Source organism: Schistocerca cancellata, chromosome 2, assembly GCF_023864275.1.
Source record: "Schistocerca cancellata isolate TAMUIC-IGC-003103 chromosome 2, iqSchCanc2.1, whole genome shotgun sequence".
Classification (NCBI taxonomy): Eukaryota; Metazoa; Arthropoda; class Insecta; order Orthoptera; family Acrididae; genus Schistocerca; species Schistocerca cancellata.
In genome coordinates this window covers 239,098,456-239,116,735 of record NC_064627.1, presented here as the reverse complement: position 1 = coordinate 239,116,735, position 18,280 = coordinate 239,098,456, and the positions used below count along the sequence as shown (strand labels likewise).

Sequence of the window (18,280 nt, the reverse complement as noted above, 5' to 3'; positions counted from 1 at the left end):
CAACCAGACACAGACTGCATACAGCACAGTCAGTGATTTTCATAGAGTGCTACGTGGCGTTACCAACGTAAAAACCTAAATAGCCTACTTACATAGCCCCCATGGTCCCCACAAAAAATTTACAAATTGTTTTGGGCAGTGCCCAATAATTATTTGCAAACTTCTTTTTATCTTAACGATAACAAATGTATCAAATGCGCACAATTATTGATACAATGTTGGTCAAAAGCAAAAATTGTTCTCATCAAGACTGTCCTGCTCATTCATCACAGTAGTAATTACATTGCACGAAGTCTGATCAGCAAAAGAGAAGACACATGGAAGTATTGGATTTCCATGCAGTCTTGAAGAAGTAGTGTTGTCCTTCCAACAGAACGTCAGTGCTAACTCTTGTCATGCATACAGGTAACAGAGCAAAACCACAGCAGAGTCAGTCGAAGTTTTGAAGAATATTCGTAGGTAGGTCATCACACAGCAGACCCACTGTAGTCCTGGTAGAGATTATGGTATTGGTAGGCCACTGGAGGCGCAGACCCACTGTAGTCCTTGTAGAGATAATGGTATTGGTGGGCCATCAAAGATGCAGACCCACTGTAGTCCTTGTAGAGATGGCTAGCAGCCATCTGTTGCAACTATGTGGGTGCACAATCACCATCGGAGAATCTTACGGATAGTATAACTAGTCCATGAACCACCACTTGTGCACTCACAAACTTTTAGGAATGTCCTTAGAACCAGCAATGCTGTTAACCAGTCCCTTGCTAAGTTATCAACCCATGTACGAGCACTAACAGTCCCTTTTTTTTAACTTCCCACACATTGTGAATATACTATGACCAACAAAAATGTGTCCACTGAAATGAATCCCTAAAAGTTACTTAATTTGATGATCTGGTGTCAATTACAATTTTATAACACGGGAGTACAATTACAAAGATACAGAAAACATCATTAAAGAACATAATAATACAGATAGCATTTGTAGTAATACAGGCTTTACTAAAGAATAGAAATAAACATATACATCAGTGGTACAGGAATTATGACATAAGTAAATAAATAAAAAATGAGAAGAGCTTTCGAAACATTAACTTCACACATGAGCATCAAAACAGAACAGAATAAATTGTGTCTAAACATCCTTACAAAGTAAATAACATATTATTAATGCAAATTATATCTTTCAAAATAATTACTCTTCATTGTACACTACATGTTTGGCCAAACCGTTTTCATATAGCTTCTCAATGCATTTCTTCCAATTCATCACAACTTATTCTCTTATATAGCCTGCCCCCTCATAAGCTAACTTAAACCTACTGTGCTCAGATATATATACAAGGGTCACTCCAAAGAAAATCCACACTATTTTTGTAAAAATACAGTTTTCGTTCTGCATGTGTGAAAGTTTTACAGTGTGTAGATACATCTTTCACACTTGTTTTCAAATTTAATTCAACCTGTTTCTGTGAGTGGCGCCGTCACAGCATGTTTTCAAGATGGCTGCTACATTTGACGATGGTCTGAAGCAACGTGCTGTCATAGAATTCTTGTGCTGTGAAAAAGAGACAGTGGGAAACATCCACAAGAGGTTGAAAAAGGTGTATGGAGATGCTGCTGTCGATCGCAGTACAGTCTTTGGGCAAACAGGTTACGTGATGAAAGGGGGCTCGGTAATATTGAGGACTGTCCTTGCAGTGACAGGCCTCGTACTGCACATACTGCAGGCAATGTGCAGAGAGTTAACGAATAGGTGACTCCTGACAAATGCATTACAGTGAACTAATTGTCACACTACATTGGGATAATGGAAGGAAGTGTCTGCAGAATACTGAAAGCGTTGGTGTTAAAAAAGATTTGCGTCAGGTGGGTTCCCAGGATGTTGACAGTGGCTCACAAAGAAACAAGAAAAGCGGTATGCAGTACGAGAATGGTGGAGATGAATTTCTTGGAAGAATTGTGACAGGTGATGAAACATGGCTCCATCGTTTTTCACCAGAGACAAAGGGGCAATCAATGGAGTGGCATCATGCAAATTAACGCAAGAAAAACAATTCAAAACCACACCTTCTGCTAAAAAAGTAATGGCTACAGTATTTTTCGGTTCGAAGGACTCTTGCTTGTAGACATCATGCCATGTGGAACCACCATAATTTCTGATGCATATGTGATGAAACTGAAGAAACTTCAAGCTCGACAGAGTCGTGTTCGACCACATCGGCAAAAGCAGGATGTTTTGCTGTTGCATGAAAATGCATGGCCACATGTCAGTCAAAAAACCATGGAAGCGATCACAAAACTCGGAAGGACAACACTGAAACACCCGCCTTACAGTCCTGACCTGGCTCCAAGTGACTATCATCACTTTGGAAAACTGAAAGACTCTGTTCCTGGAACAAGGTTCGAAGATTATGACTCTCTTGTGCACGTTGCCAAACTGTGGCTCCAACAGGTTGGTACAGAATTTTACCATGCGGGTGTACAGGCGCTGGTTCCGAGATTGTATAAGGCAGTTGAGAGGGATGGAAATGATGTGGTGAAATGAAAATATTGTTCCTAAAGGATGTATCTACACACTGTAAAACTTTCGAACATGTAGAATAAAAGTTGAACTTAAAAAAATAGTATGCATTTCTTTTGGAGTGACGCTCATACTAGAAAACGAAACAATGCAGCAGCACAAAACAATTAACACAAACAGCAATGACCAAAAAAATGCAAATTGGCAAAGCAAGTAACAGTATATCTAAATTAGCAAAGCAAATGCAACATTACCACTAAAATGAGCCAATGTGCAGCATCAAGAAAAATAAATCAATAGTAAAACTGGCTTAATACAATGTAAAATTCAGTATAACTGTGCCATGCAAATGCAATAACTTATAGGTTAGCGTTTTTTTAACGTTCCGTCGACAACGAAGTCATTGGAGATGGAGCGCAAGCTCGGGTAAGGGAAGGATGTGGAAGGAAATCGTCCATGCCATTTCAAAGGAACCATCCCGGCATTTGCCTGAAACGATTTAGGGAAATCACGGAAAACCTAAATCAGGATGGCTGGAGATGGGATTGAACCATCGTCCTCCCGAATGCGAGTCCAGTGTGCTAACCAATGCGCCACCTCGCTTGGTAATAACTTATACCTAAATATGATGAAGCTCAAGCAGAAAAAATGTTACAGTAAATATAGGAAATGTTCAGTACCTATGTCACATCTTAACATTAGAGTGATGCAGCACAATAACTTACCTCTACCAAACAAGTTACCAAATCGTTGAAAAAATAATGTATGCAATTCCTGTGAAGGGAAATGTCTATTTGTGCTGTCTTTTTTTTTAAGAAAGTAGTTCATAAAATCATTGTTAAATTTTATTTTAACCAATGCTGCAGTGCAGCTAGAAACTAGATATTAAACAAAATAAGCAAATATATACATAAGGCAAGGCATGAAACGTCATTCGCTACCCGTATGGTATTTTAGTAAATATTAGCGATCACGAGCTCCAAAGTGTAATTATACGTCTTCAAGTATGATCGCGTCGTATTTGAGGTGCTTTCTACAAAGAAATGTCAATAGCGAGGTTAATGGCCTGTTTTTTCTCCACCTAATGGCTTTTTTTCAGGCAACTGTCGCATTGCTGGGCGCCCACAATGCGTTACATTAAGGTCACTTACCTTCCTTACCGAAATATTTACAGAAGTAGTTTCTGCTACAGTGACAGTCTTATATAAAAATTTCACAGGTTGAAAATTTAGGTTACATATGTGTAGAAACAAAATCCCATTAATATAACAGTGTCCAAAAATTTCCGCCAGCATTGTGATACATTCACACATATCATAACTCTTAAAGTACAATTCTTGGTTTCCAACATCCTTTTCACAAACCAATGTCCCTAACCTGTTCTCATTATTCATATACATATAAACACGTAATCAAATTCCTCATATAACATTATCTTATTGATCATAAACATACCTCAGCAGCATAATACACATCATGTTGTTGTTGTGGTCTTCAGTCCTGAGACTGGTTTGATGCAGCTCTCCATGCTACTCTATCCTGTGCAAGCTTCTTCATCTCCCAGTATCTACTGCAACCTACATCCTTCTGAATCTGCTTAGTGTATTCATCTCTTGGTCTCCCTCTACGATTTTTACCCTCCACACTGCCCTCCAATGCTAAATTTGTGATCCCTTGATGCCTCAAAACGTGTCCTACCAACCGATCCCTTCTTCTAGTCAAGTTGTGCCACAAACTTCTCTTCACCCCTATTCTATTCAATACCTCCTCATTAGTTATATGGTCTACCGATCGAATCTTCAGCATTCTTCTGTAGCACCAAATTTCGAAAGCTTCTATTCTCTTCTTGTCCAAACTAGTTATCATCCATCTTTCAGTTCCATACATGGCTACACTCCATACAAATACTTTCAGAAACGACTTCCTGACACTTAAATCTATACTCGATGTTAACAAATTCCCTTTCTTGAGAAACGCTTTCCTTGCCATTGCCAGTCTACATTTTATATCCTCTCTACTTCGACCATCATCGGTTATTTTACTCCCTAAATAGCAAAACTCCTTTACTACTTTAAGTGTCTCATTTCCTAATCTAATTCCCTCAGCATCACCCGACTTAATTTGACTACATTCTACATACACATCATAGTCATAATAATATCATCATAGCACATCAGTCAAATCTCAAAATCGTCGTAGCTTCCTCCAATGATCTCAAAACCTATAAAAAATGCTCTCTGCTCGTTTCAGTAAAGTCATCTATCTCAAACGTACTTCAAAAATCATGATCATACCAAATACATCATTCAAAGCTCTCATAGTATCACACTGGTTCCAAAAACGATATGAACAGTTCACAAAGCACAGACAAAATACAATTTCGTAAGTGTGAATTCACTGATGTAGTAAAAAAATGTTTGTCTTTCTTATATGATCAGATAGCTGTGGAATTCTGTGTTAGAGAAATATGGTACCAATGTGTAATGTTGTATATGCAAATACCATATTAGCTAGGGCTCCTAGCGCTTGCCACAAGCTTAGTACACAAGTAAACGTGTACCCCCTGAGGATTAATGTAATTACACCCTCAGGTGTTACACATTACAGCAATGGAATGAAATGTATCACCGAAAACCCTCTCTGTATCTTTGTAATTCAAAAAATCATTAAAAATAAATGTTTTTAATACAAAAATTAATCACTCAAATGAGTGTCCTGTAGAGCTGAACTGTGCGTCTTGGTGTAAGATAATTTCTGTCATTACTTGATGCTAAAAATATGCCAAGTGTCGTAGTTACCGTCCTCTGTAAGGAAAGTTCTGCAGAAGTCAGTGTACTTACCTTGTCATAAACAAAAGTGAAATGCTTTGAGTATAGATATCGTAGTTATTACGCTTATTGCCGTGATCAAGAAAGTACTATGCTGCAATGTATTGTTGTGCTACAGAAAAGGCTGTCTCATTGTAGCTATGCCACAAAAGCTACTACTAAAACATATATTACTTTCCAGAAGAATTCAGAAAAACTGTGCAGATATAAAACAGATTCAGCGCAAAAGCAATAATATAAATTGTGTCATTCATTAGTAGCATCGTGATATAATCGTGTAGCTGTCAAATAAACCAAATACTAAGTCATCTGTAATCTCACAGAAAGTACTTTAAACCCAGAATGTATTTTCAAGTAATCCAAAATGTTGCATTAAAATCTCATTAGCAGTGTATGTTCCAAACATGTAATCCTTATAGTCGTTATGTAATCGTGCAACCCAACAAGCAAGAATGTACACAAAATAATACTGTGTCGTCTGTTCACTATAAAGATTCATTCGTAATTACTGTCTAAATATGTTCCCTAGGTTCTTCCCTGGATAGTTGACATCAAAACACTGTTGCATGTTAACAGTTTCTAAGTGTGATAAAGCGTACTATTAAAGTAAAGTGAAAAATATTATGGCAAAGTCTAAGTTAAAAAGCAGATTATCTCTCAATGAACCGTTTGACATGTGAAATATGGTGCAATCCTTTACTCTTCCTAATATGCAGAGTTTCACCTTCAAGGCAATTATCATGTGGTATACGTTGGATTCTGTAAGGTCCATTGTAAATCAGAAATAATCTGTGATTCAAGTGTTTCTTCTCATGTGACAATGAATGAGCTTTAATGAGAGCTTTCTGACCAATATATAGTTTCTTTGCATTTTGTTTAGTGTGTAGTTTTTTCCTTTTGCCTGCTGCAGAATTTATATTTTTAATAGCCAAACCAATTACGTATTTGTGTCCAAGTTTACGTGTATTCAGAAAAGGTACAAGCTCTCTGATTCTGTTTGGTGGTTCTTCATTCTTCAGTACAAGAATAGGTGTAAAGCAGTGGAGTCATGAGGCATTTCATTGAGCACATTTTGAAATGGTTTAAATATCTATCCCAATGCTGATGCTTTCTGTGACAATAAAGTCTGCAAAGCTTATTGATTTCTTTCATAATCCGTTCGGAGGGGTTACAATGTGGTGAGTACAATGAAATAAAAACAGGTTTGATTTTATGATTCTGAAGCATGCGTGACCAAACAGCAGATCTGAATTGCGGTCCGTTATCTGAAATGACTTTACTGGTGTGTCCAACTTCACTTAAGAAATTTTTAACAAAGGCATTGGATACAGACCGTCCAGTGGCTTTACGTAATGTTGTGAAAGAAACAGCAACTAGAACCTACGAAAATCCATTCGATGTTCTGTCAAGGGGTCCCAAGAGATCAACAGCAGCAAATTCTTTTAATTTAGAAGGAATGATAGGAAACAACTGAGCACGGTGTGAGATAGTAGATGGTTTAGCCTTTTGACAAGGTTTACAAATACACAAGATTCTTCGAATTCTCTTTTCCACATTGTTAAAATAAGAAGTCTTCCGAAGAATATGATAACATTTTCGTGGACCAAAATGTGTGTAGCTGAAATGAATGTACCAAATGAGCTTATTAACAAAATCGTCAGGAATGCGAAGTACTCATAGCTTGTCATCGACAGTACAGCGTTTGAAGAATATGTAGTTACTAACCAGATAATAATGCCAAATCTGTGTGTGTGTGTGTGTGTGTGTGTGTGTGTCTTTCTATGCCATTTACTTTTGATGTCTTTCCAAATCGGATCTTTATCTTGTGCTTTAAAAATGTAGTGATGAAGTTTTCAAAGGCGACTTTATGAATGTAAAGAATACAGAAATTTTTTTCGAGGTTGCCTTTGTTACTTTCCTCAAGCCCAGCCGGTGCACGTGATAGTGCGTCCGCAACAATGTTCTCCTTGCCGGGAATATAGACTATTGTGAAGTGGAATTCTTGCAGAAACAATGCCCAACATTTTAACCTATCATGATTTAATTTTGAAGACATAAGAAATTGTAATGCACTATGATCACTGTATACTTTTACGTGCTTACCAGAAAGTAGGAAACGGAATTTGTTAAATACCCCAATGATAGCTAAAGCTTCTAATTCAGTGATGGAATAATGTTTTTTCAGATTTTATTGGTATGCGACCAGCAAAATCAATATTTTTTCTGAATAATAGTGTCATTTTCTATGCATTCTTGAAATAAATGGGCACCAAGACCGACTTTAGAAGAATCCGTGCTAAATTAGAAGTCTTGTGACAGATCTGGATGAGCTAGTATTGGCGCTTTAAGTAACGCTTCTTTCAAAGAACTGAGTTCCAAATGTGTCAGTTCGTCCCAGTTCCATATAGTGTTTTTTTCCAGTGAGAGAACAAAGTTTTGGTGTAACTAGAATTTGCATATTCAGGAAACGATTGTAAAAATTTACGAGGCCTAGAAAACTGTGGACTTATTTTTTTGTGGATGGAACTGGAGTGGCTCGGATTGCTTCTAACTTTTCAGGATCCGGCTGAATGCCTTCAGAAGAAATAATGTGTCCCAAAAACTTCACCTTTGTCCTACCGAATTCAGACTTTTCCAAGTTAACTGTAATTCCAGATTCTTCAAAAATACGTAACACTCTGTTGAGGATGCGATTATGTTGTTCGCATGAGGATTCTGCTATTAGAATATCGTCCACGTATAAGGTGATGTGACGTTTTAAGAACTCAGGTAATATGGAATTTAGCCCACGAATGAATGCTGCCGAAGAAATGTTCAATCCAAAAGGAAGTTTCCGAAACTGACAACAAACGCTGAAACAAAGAAAAGCTGTGTATTTTCTACATTCTGGATGAAGTCGATCTGAAAAAAGCTGTATCTGAGATCAATAGAAGACAAACACTTTTACGCCATTAAAATTTTGAAGAGGTTCTTCCAACGTTTGCGGCCTGTCTATTTCAGGAATGATGACAGTATTGATTTGTCTCGAATCTAAGACAAACCCAACTGATCCATTTTTCTTCTGAACAACATGTAATGGATTATTGTATGAGCTTACTGCAGGCTCAATAATGCCCTCGTCAAGAATAGATTGTATTTCTGTTCTACCACGGTCCCTATAATGTGCCGCAATTACGTATGGTCTAACACAAAATTTAGTATGCTCACGAACACGAAATTGGTATTGATATCCCTTGATTGTTCCGGTTTTGTGAGTAAAAACTGTGGAATGTGCTTGTAAATTCTCAAAAAGTTCCTGCCTATCAGTGTCATTACAATTCTCAATGGTTTGAATTTGATTCTGAATTAACTCATTAGTATTAAATACGCCGTCGATATCATCCCTGTCAATACTTGCCGAGTGATCGTTAGTGTCAAGTTCCATCGAAAGTTCCGAACTGTTGTCTAACAAGACGTAAGCCCGATTAACTCCCTCGTCATGGTTTGAGAGCCAATCTTCAAATTTCAAAGCTATTGACTTACCTTCGTTCTCTCAACTAATTTCAGCATCGTTTCAGCAAGTTTAAGATTGACCTGTATTCATTAAAAATTCTACTCCCAATATAATTTCTGTCGACATTAATGGAACGATAAGAAAGTTCATAGTGAATCTGTGGTTTTGACAACAGAATTCTATGTTGGTTTGTTGGCGTACATCTACACTTTTTCCAAAGATTGCACCTTGTAATTTAATCTTACATAAACGGGAGTGTGGGGCGATTGTTCGATTTGTTGCATTTTCTAAAGGCTATTTCACTAATTACTCAAATGGGACTGCCAGAGTCAAGTACTGCCGTAAATTTTATGTCATTTACTGTAATGTGAATTACAGAATTGGCAGTGTTGTTATGTTTTACGTCGTGTTCCTCGAGTAAGTTGTCCCTAATGTCTTCCACTTTTACGTAATTAATAGCCACGGCAGCTGCGTCGTCAGCTTCATAAGTATTTTTGTGGCTGCCAGCGGTGTGGGTCATTGTCTTCTGTCTATTTGTTCTCGCGAGTCGTTATTGGAATTTGGAGATCTACCCTCTACAATTTCAGCTTGTCGAGAGGGCCCTGCCCTGTAAGAATCCCTCCAGGTCTGATTAAATTCTGATCTATTGTTAAGATTATATCGTCTGTCGTCATGTCGGTAGTTTCTGTAATTTCTTTCTTGTCAGTCACGTGGTGGAGAATTTCTCCTTGAGTCATAACTGCACGGTGGACTGTTGCGTCTGAAGTTATTCTGTCTCCCTTGATAATAATTATTTTGGTTCACCTATTGTCTGTTTCTCTGTCTCTGTCACAGTCATTACTACAGGGAGGTGAGCTTTCCCTGTAATTAATATTACTCTGCCAACGGTTGTCATACGGGTGGTGTCTGTTTTGGTCACGACTTGCGTTGTAAGAAGAGCTTTGTCGAGTCCAGTTATTATTTCTGTCGTCACGGTACTGTGATGGATGTGACCTGTCATTGTTAGCCGGCAGCGGTGGCCGTGCGGTTCTAGGCGCTTCATTCCGGGACCGCGAGACTGCTACGGTCGCAGGTTCGAATCCTGCCTCGGTCATGGTTGTGTGTGATGTCCTTATGTTAGTTAGGTTTTAGTTGTTCTAAGTTCTAGGGGACTGATGACCTCATAAGTTAAGTCCCATAGTGCTCAGAGTCATTTGAACAATTTTTTTTTGTCATTGTTGTTCTCCTGGTTTCGTGTCCCGTGACTGTGTGTCAATTTCTAATTCTTGTAAGAGTCCCTGAAAAGCTCCAATGTCGTCTTTGAAACGTCCTGCCAAAATAATATGTCTCAAATGTTCAGGCAATTTGATAAAGCAAATGTGAATGAGTTTTGAGAGGCTGTATGGGTTTGACAGGCATTGATTTTTGTGCAACATGTCTTCAAAATATTTGTCAAGACTGGAGAATTCAGGTTGTTCAAAGTGTTTCATAATTATGATACTATGTTTTACTCGGTCTTGAGTAGCTTTAGACCAATATGCTGAGAAGAAGCTATGATAACATTCTCCTTCACTGTGACAATCGCGAATGATCGAACGCGATCTTACAGCAGGTTCATTTTCCTAATAGCCACACACAACTTCCAGACTGTGCTATAATGACCAGTTGGGAGTAAAACAATAAGAGAATTGATGAAGTCATGCTTGTGGATGAATGTCGTTGCCGGAATTCTGAAATGTTTTGAATTTACTTGTAGTAATGAACAGCTTGTAGTCAAAGTTATCGTGTCAGCGAGTCGTATATCGGTCACTGTTACGTCGTGTCGGCGGTTCCACCTCAAAATTCGGTGCACAATGCCAATTTATTTCATAATTTTCAAAATACTATGTGTTATTACTTTGTGACGTTTCCTTATTTCTGAATCCCTCTTCCCGTGTCGGAGCGTGAGTCTCCGCTGAAATATGTAATTCTTTTAATACCTGTGCCAACTGATCTTGTACTTTCCGGATTTTTCTTGTATGTTTCGTATTAATTTGATTCTGATTCTGTTTGAATTTTCTAATTTGTTTGTACCCTTCTGTGTCAGCAAAGGCTACTGGTCTTGGGTCATTCAAATCATCATGTACCTTTGTAGATAAGTTAGTGAACTGATCCGAAAGTTCGCCTACTTTCTCCAATAATGAACTGATTTCTTCAGTGTATTTTTCTGAACCAAGTTTCAGAGTGCCCATTTGTGTTGAAAGCGTATCTACTGTGACCTTTAAGTTTTCCTGAGTTTTTGCAAGTTGCGTAACCGAATCGGTAGATGCAACTGAGTCAATTTTAGCTTGCAAGTTGTCGTGTTTTTCATAGTTTGCAGCTCTTATGGCTGCTTCGTGATTCTGTAATGCATTTTCATGACGCGAAAAAATAGGTTGAAAATGCTCACAAATTTGTGTTTTTACGTCATTACAGATTTTTTGACATTTAGATTCAATTTTAAGTAACCCTGCACTTAAATCTTTACGCGTTTCCCTGTCTACATGATTATTTATTGCCTGGTCCATTCCCCTATGCACAATTACCAAATTACTATGTTTAACATTAGTTAATTCATTACACGGTGGCGCTAACACAAAACTCTCGTCTTCACTCTCATTTCTCAGTTTAGTTTGGAACCTAGTATTACGTTTGTCACACGCCATGTTGTTGTTGTTGTGGTCTTCAGTCCTGAGACTGGTTTGATGCAGCTCTCAATGCTACTCTATCCTGAGCAAACGTCTTCATCTCCCAGTACCTACTGCAACCTACATCCTTCTGAATCTGTTAAGTGTATTCATCTCTTGGTCTCCCTCTACGATTTTTACCCTCCACACTTCCCTCCAATACTAAATTGGTGGTCCCTTGATGCCTTAGAATATGTCCTACCAACCGGTCCCTTCTTCTTGTCAAGTTGTGCCACAAACTGCTGTTCTCCCCAATTCTATTCAATACCTCCTCGTTAGTTATGTGATCTACCCATCTAATCTTCAGCATTCTTCCGTAGCACCACATTTCGAAAGCTTCTATTCTCTTCTTGTCCAAACTATTTATTGTCCATGTTTCACTTCCATACATGGCTACACTCCATACAAATACTTTCAGAAACGACTTCCTGACACAAATCTATACTCGATGTTAACAAATTTCTCTTCTTCAGAAACGCTTTCCTTGCCATTGCCAGTCTGCATTTTATATCCTCTCTACTTCGACCATCATCAGTGATTTTGCTCCCCAAATAGCAAAACTCCTTTACTATTTAAGTGTCTCATTTCCTAATCTAATTCCCTCAGCATCACCCGACTTAATTCGACTACACTCCATTATCCTCGTTTTGCTTTTGTTGATGTTCATCTTATATCCTCCTTTCAAGACACTGTCCATTCAGTTCAACTGCTCGTCCAAGTCCTTTGATGTCTCTGACAGAATTACGATGTCATCGGCGAACCTCAAAGTTTTTATTTCTTCTCCATGGATTTTAATACCTACTCCGAATTTTTCTTTTGTTTCCTTTACTGCGTGCTCAATATACAGATTGAATAACATCGGAGAGAGGCTACAGCCCTGTCTCACTCCCTTCCCAACCACTACATCCCTTTCATGTCCCTCGACTCTTGTAACTGCCATCTGGTTTCTGTACAAATTGTAAATAGCCTTTCGCTCCCTGTGTTTTACCCCTGCCACCTTCATAATTTGAAAGAGAGTATTCCATTTAACATTGTCAAAAGCTTTCTCTAAGTCTACAAATGCTAGAAACGTAGGTTTTCCTTTCATAATCTTTCTTCTAAAATGAATCGTAAGGTCAGTATTGCCTCACGTGTTCCAACATTTATACGGAATCCAAACTGATCTTCCCCGAGGTCGGCTTCTACCAGTTTTTCCATTCGTCTGTAAAGAATTCGCGTTAGTGTTTTGCAGCTGTGACTTATTAACTCATAGTCCGGTAATTTTCACATCTGTCAACACCTGCTTTCTTTGGGATTGGAATTATTATATTCTTCTTGAAATCTGAGGGTATTTCGCCTGTCTCATACATCTTGCTCACCAGATGGTAGAATGGTGTCACGACCGGCTCTCTCAAGGCCGTCAGTAGTTCTACTGGAATGTTGTCTACTCCCGGGGCCTTGTTTCGACTCAGGTCTTCCAGTGCTCTGTCGAACTCTTCACGCAGTATCGTATCTCCCATTTCATCTTCATCTGCATCCTCTTACATTTCCATAATATTGTCCTCAAGTACATCGCCCTTGTATAGACCCTCTATATACTCCTTCCACCATTCTGCTTTCCCTTCTTTGCTTAGAACTGGGTTTCCATCTGAGGTCTTGATATTCATACAAGTGGTTCTCTTTTATCCGAAGGTCTCTTTAATTTTTTCTGTAGGCGGTATCTATCTTACCACTAGTGAGATAAGCAGATAAGCCTCTACATCCTTACATTTGTCCTCTGGCCATCCCTGCTTAGCCATTTTGCACTTCCTGTTGATTTCATTTTTGAGACGTTTGTATTCCCTTTTGCCTGCTTCATTTACTGCGTTTTTATATTTTCTCCTTTCACCAATTAAATTCAATATTTCTTCTGTTACCCAAGAATTTCTACTAGCCCTCGTCTTTTTACCTACTTGATCTTCTGCTGCCTTCACTACTTCATCCCTCAGAGCTACCCATTCTTTTTCTACTGTATTTCTTTCCCCCATTCCTGTCAATTGTTCCCTTATGCTTTCCCTGAAACTCTCTACAACCTCTCGTTTAGTCAGTTTATCCAGGTCCCATCTCCTTAAATTCCCACCTTTTTGCAGTTTCTTCAGTTTTAATCTACAGTTCATAACCAATAGATAGTGGTCAGAGTCCACATCTGCCCCTGGAATTGTCTTACAGTTTAAAACCTGGTTCCTAAATCTCTGTCTTACCATTATATAATCTATCTGAAACCTTTTAGTATCTCCAGGGTTCTTTCGTGTATACAACCTTCTTTCTTGATTCTTGAACCAAGTGTTAGTTATGATTAAGTTATGCTCTGTGCAAAATTCTACCAGACGGCTTCCTCTTTCATTTCTTCCCTCCAATCCATATCCACCTAATATGTTTCCTTCTCTCCCTTTTCCTACTCTCGAATTTAGTCACCCATGACTATTAAATTTTCGTCTCCCTTCACTACCTGAATAATTTCTTTTATCTCATCATACATTTCATCAATTTCTTCATCATCTGCAGAGCTTGTTGGCATATAAACTTGTACTACTGTAGTAGGCCTGGGCTTCGTGTCTATCTTGGCCACAATAATGCGTTCACTATGCCTATTTTTTTATACATTATTAAACCTACTCCTGCATTACCCCTATTTGATTTTGTATTTATAACCCTGTATTCACCTGACTAAAAGTCTAGTTCTTCATGCCACCGAACTTCACTAATTCCCACTATATCTAACTTTAACCTCTCCATTTCCCTCATTAAATTTTATAACCTTCCTGCCCGATTAAGGGATCTGACATTCCACGCTCCGATCCATAGAACGCCAGTTTTCTTTCTCCTGATAACGACGTGCTGTTGAGTAGTCCCTGCCCGGAGATACGAATGGAGGACTATTTTACCTCCGGGATATTTTACCCAAGATGACGCCATCATCATTTAACCATACAGTAAAGCTCCATGCCCTCGGAAAAAATTACGGATGTAGTTTCTCCTTGCTTTCAGCCGTTCGCAGTACCAGCACAGCGAGGCTGTTTTGGTTAGTGTTACAAGGCCAGATCAGTCAATCATCCAAACTGTTTCCCCTGTAACTACTGGAAAGGCTGCTGCCCCTCTTCAGAAATCACACGTTTGTCTGGCCTCTAAACAGATACCCCTCCGTTGTGGTTGCACCTACGGTATGGCCATCTGTATCGCTGAGGCACGCAAGCCACCCCACCAACGGCAAGGTCCATTGTTCATGGGGGGAGGGGGGGGTCACACGCCATAATTGACAATATTTCACACGATAACACAGAAAATCGCAATTTGAAGAGTAAAATTAAAAAAAAACACATTAACATAGCACTGAAAATAATATCTAATTAATTGCAAGCACAGCTGCGAAATATTTGGTGAATATCTACATGCATGCCACAACTGTTTTACACTACAACAACGAAAAACTACAACTACAAAGGAGGTTCTCTCTACAGTTACGCGCTAGCAGTAAACAATAGCTTCACTAATTACACAGGCTACAAGAAAAAACCAGTAGATTGCAGTGAGGTACCCTCGGCTAAAGGTCGTCATATGAAACGTCCCCTTAAAAAATTTATAAATGACAGTGCTGAAAAACCTCTTACATTATTTGATTTACAAATAGCTGGGCAAAAACTGAACGTACTTAAACAGTTTTCTCTTTACTTATTCTGATCATCACTAAACTGACACAAATATTTTTAGCTCAACGCAATCTGACTTTCAATAATACCTACAAAAGAATGGCCCTAAATAACAATGACCTATACCTTTCACGAATCACTTACCTCACAAAAATCTTCGTTACTCGAACTACTGCAATACAGAGAGCGGCAATACTGACAACTAAATAAAAGATTTTAACTACTGAAGGCACTAACTACTGATAGGCACAGTTAGCAGTTAGCAAATAAATGATTTTGGTAGAGAACAAACAATGTATTTTCCTTAATAGTGTTCAAAAGTCATCATTATATATATATATATCTCAATTCATGACATCCATCTTTACAAATTTCCTTTTTCTGACGGACACAGGTCCAGGTCGTCCGCTTATAGCAACCTCTCAAAACTCTGGCATCACTCTCTCCACATCCACCGCTGCTGGCGGCTCACCTCCGACTGCCCAACGCTACGCACTGTTCACATCCAACTGACCATAGAGAATATTCCAATAATGCCAACTAGCCACAGACTGCACACAACACAGTCAGTGATTTTCATACAGAGAGCTACGTGGCGCTACCAGCATAAATACCTAATCAGCCTACTTACAACATATGTGAAGAAAAAGTACTCTGCAAAGAAAAGGTAAACGTACATTATTCATATTCTGCTATCATTGACTCCACTATTGTACCTTAATATGCAAAAACGACAATCAGGGCAATATGGCTGATTCAGAGATGAGCTACGGTCCTTTGACGACGAGAATCAATTGAGCGTATTACTGTGAACAATCAATACCTCTAGTGGGCTTAGAGATAGCGTCACAATGAGCTTTCTGACGCTCAGTATTTATTGCAGAACACTGAATATTTCGCAATAATATTAACGGTCTGAGAGCGGTACCGACGGTCTGCGCAGGATATTGAAAGAGACTGAAGAGCTTTAAAAATGTTGACGCTCGCTTAATGTGTTACACAATATATTGTTCCGTGTAAGGGCTGGTATTGCTCGACTTCTTGATTTTTGGACGTTTAACCAAGTGATACAGCGACGCCATGTCAATATGAGTACATACGGAAAGACACATGGCAGGAATCGTTAGCTGAAATGCAGTGAGGAGAATAGTTTTGTCACAAATTTTACGCTTGACAGTGAACAGCTGTAGAAATATACAACGAAATTGTTTATGTGTAGGGACTTAACACTGCCGAGGCTTATTTGTTAGTTTCAGAACCATGGATTATGTACCGTATTGCAGAAGTATATAACGGCATACCTAAAGATCCTCTACAACAATGTATTTTACATCTTTCATGTTTATAATTCGCTTGCAGGATTGTCGAAAATGGAATCCAGAGAATATATGAAAAATATCTTTTCTGAGCACATAGGGGGTAACGTTGTTCACGGATTCGTTAAAGATTCGTAGTTCATTCTTAAGTTACGCCGATAGTCATCTGATTCTTCCGCATGTTATCTTAGCATGTTAATATGGCCGTGTGTAGAACGCCTTCCAAGCTACTTTGTCGGACATGGTCTGTTCCTCTTGCTTTTCTTTTTGCAGCGTGCAGCGATTGCAGTCGCATTACTGCACATGCTGTTTCTACATCCTCGAGCGCCGATATCTTCGCTACGAAGGCAGGGTTCTAACTTGTTAATCCTTACCTCTCCTTCTGGGAGGTAACAGTTCTTTGGGACTGATTTAATTAGATTCGACGTCTCGGTTACGATTGGCAAAATGTTATCGATTGTCGGATGATACCTAGAAAAGGCGAAACGCGTCGCATGTGAAGATTACATTTTTTCTTTCTTGTACAACCAAGACTGTTTTTTCTGTTCTAAAGATCTATTACGTTTGCTGCACCAGTGTCACTGGGGTAGTCATGGACTGGAGTGATCCTGATTTATTGTAATGGCCGCTACAGTGACACAGGCCAAATCTTTGAGTCTAGCGATTACTTACCTGCATCTACAACACACGACTGAACCACAACCCTTTACTGGAATACAAATCCGTGCTCATGCATGGACTAATGCTGCACTGCAACACATCAGCATAAAAAAGGATTCTCTCGTAAACGGAAGCTAAACGTGCTGCACACAGCAGACTTTTAACAAGACAGTGGAAGGCGGAGACGAATTCTCAAGCAGTTGAATGTTAGTTACCAAATGAGGAAACCGGAAATACCTACGAGAACGAAATCAGCAGCAAGGACAGAATTAAGACCTCTAACCGTAGGGGTGTAGGGCCTTTGTTCTTATTATTTGTACAGAGCTGCTCGCACTGTACGTTTCAGGACGTGCCGTGGTCGGGTCTGCGCCCGCGGCAGGCATGCGCCGTGGAGTCTGCGGCCCGCCACAACCCTGGACGACCCATCTACGTGCTGCACACGTGCGAAGCGCCCGCTTCGGGCATGTGGCTGCCGGCCGGAGCCACAGCTGTGCACGTGACGACGGAGGAGTTCCTACGCGACACGCCGCTCTACACTCCACTCATAGAGAACGGCGCCCTCGCCGCCAGCAGGTGGCCCGTCCACCACGCCTCTGACGTCATGCGGCTGGTCGCGCTCTGGAAGTACGGTGGCCTCTACCTGGACCTGGACTTCGTCGTACTGAGGTGAGAAAGCGACTATTTAGCTACAGCGCATCGGCAGAATATTACATGTGCTCATATCTTTCAAATCACTGGACAAGGATAGCGGAGACTATGAACATCATAGGTTTAGGGACCCCGCCCCCTTCCTTCCCTCCTCAAACCTGCAGTGACTAGACCACGTGACTGCTAGCCACGAAAGTCTGACGCCTGGAATCGTATGTAGTTTATCTAGTGGCCGATATACCGTGGCTGAAGGAGGGGTTTCGTGAAAGTACTTGAACGTTCTACCAGAGTCCAAGATAATGACTCATGGAACTCCTACAGTTTTTCTGCAACTGCGCTACTGCACCACCTCCCAGTGGCTGGCATATGTAAACATAGCGCGAAACAATTGTGTATATTGAGCGGTGAAGCACTTTGCCAATATAAATTATGTCGTATTTCGAAGTTTATTGTGGCACTATACAC

General features: G+C 39.6%; 1 protein-coding gene across 1 annotated transcript in view; it reads left to right on the top strand.

The window, feature by feature from the left end:
- Positions 1–17,837, top strand: part of LOC126152715 (alpha-1,4-N-acetylglucosaminyltransferase-like) — a 36,369-nt gene extending 18,532 nt beyond the window's left edge. Inside the window, exon 2 of the mRNA XM_049916024.1 lies at positions 17,514–17,837. Within this exon, the coding sequence (XP_049771981.1) occupies positions 17,514–17,837 (324 nt within the window). The remainder of the gene's footprint in view (positions 1–17,513) is intronic.
- Positions 17,838–18,280: the final 443 nt, after the last annotated feature.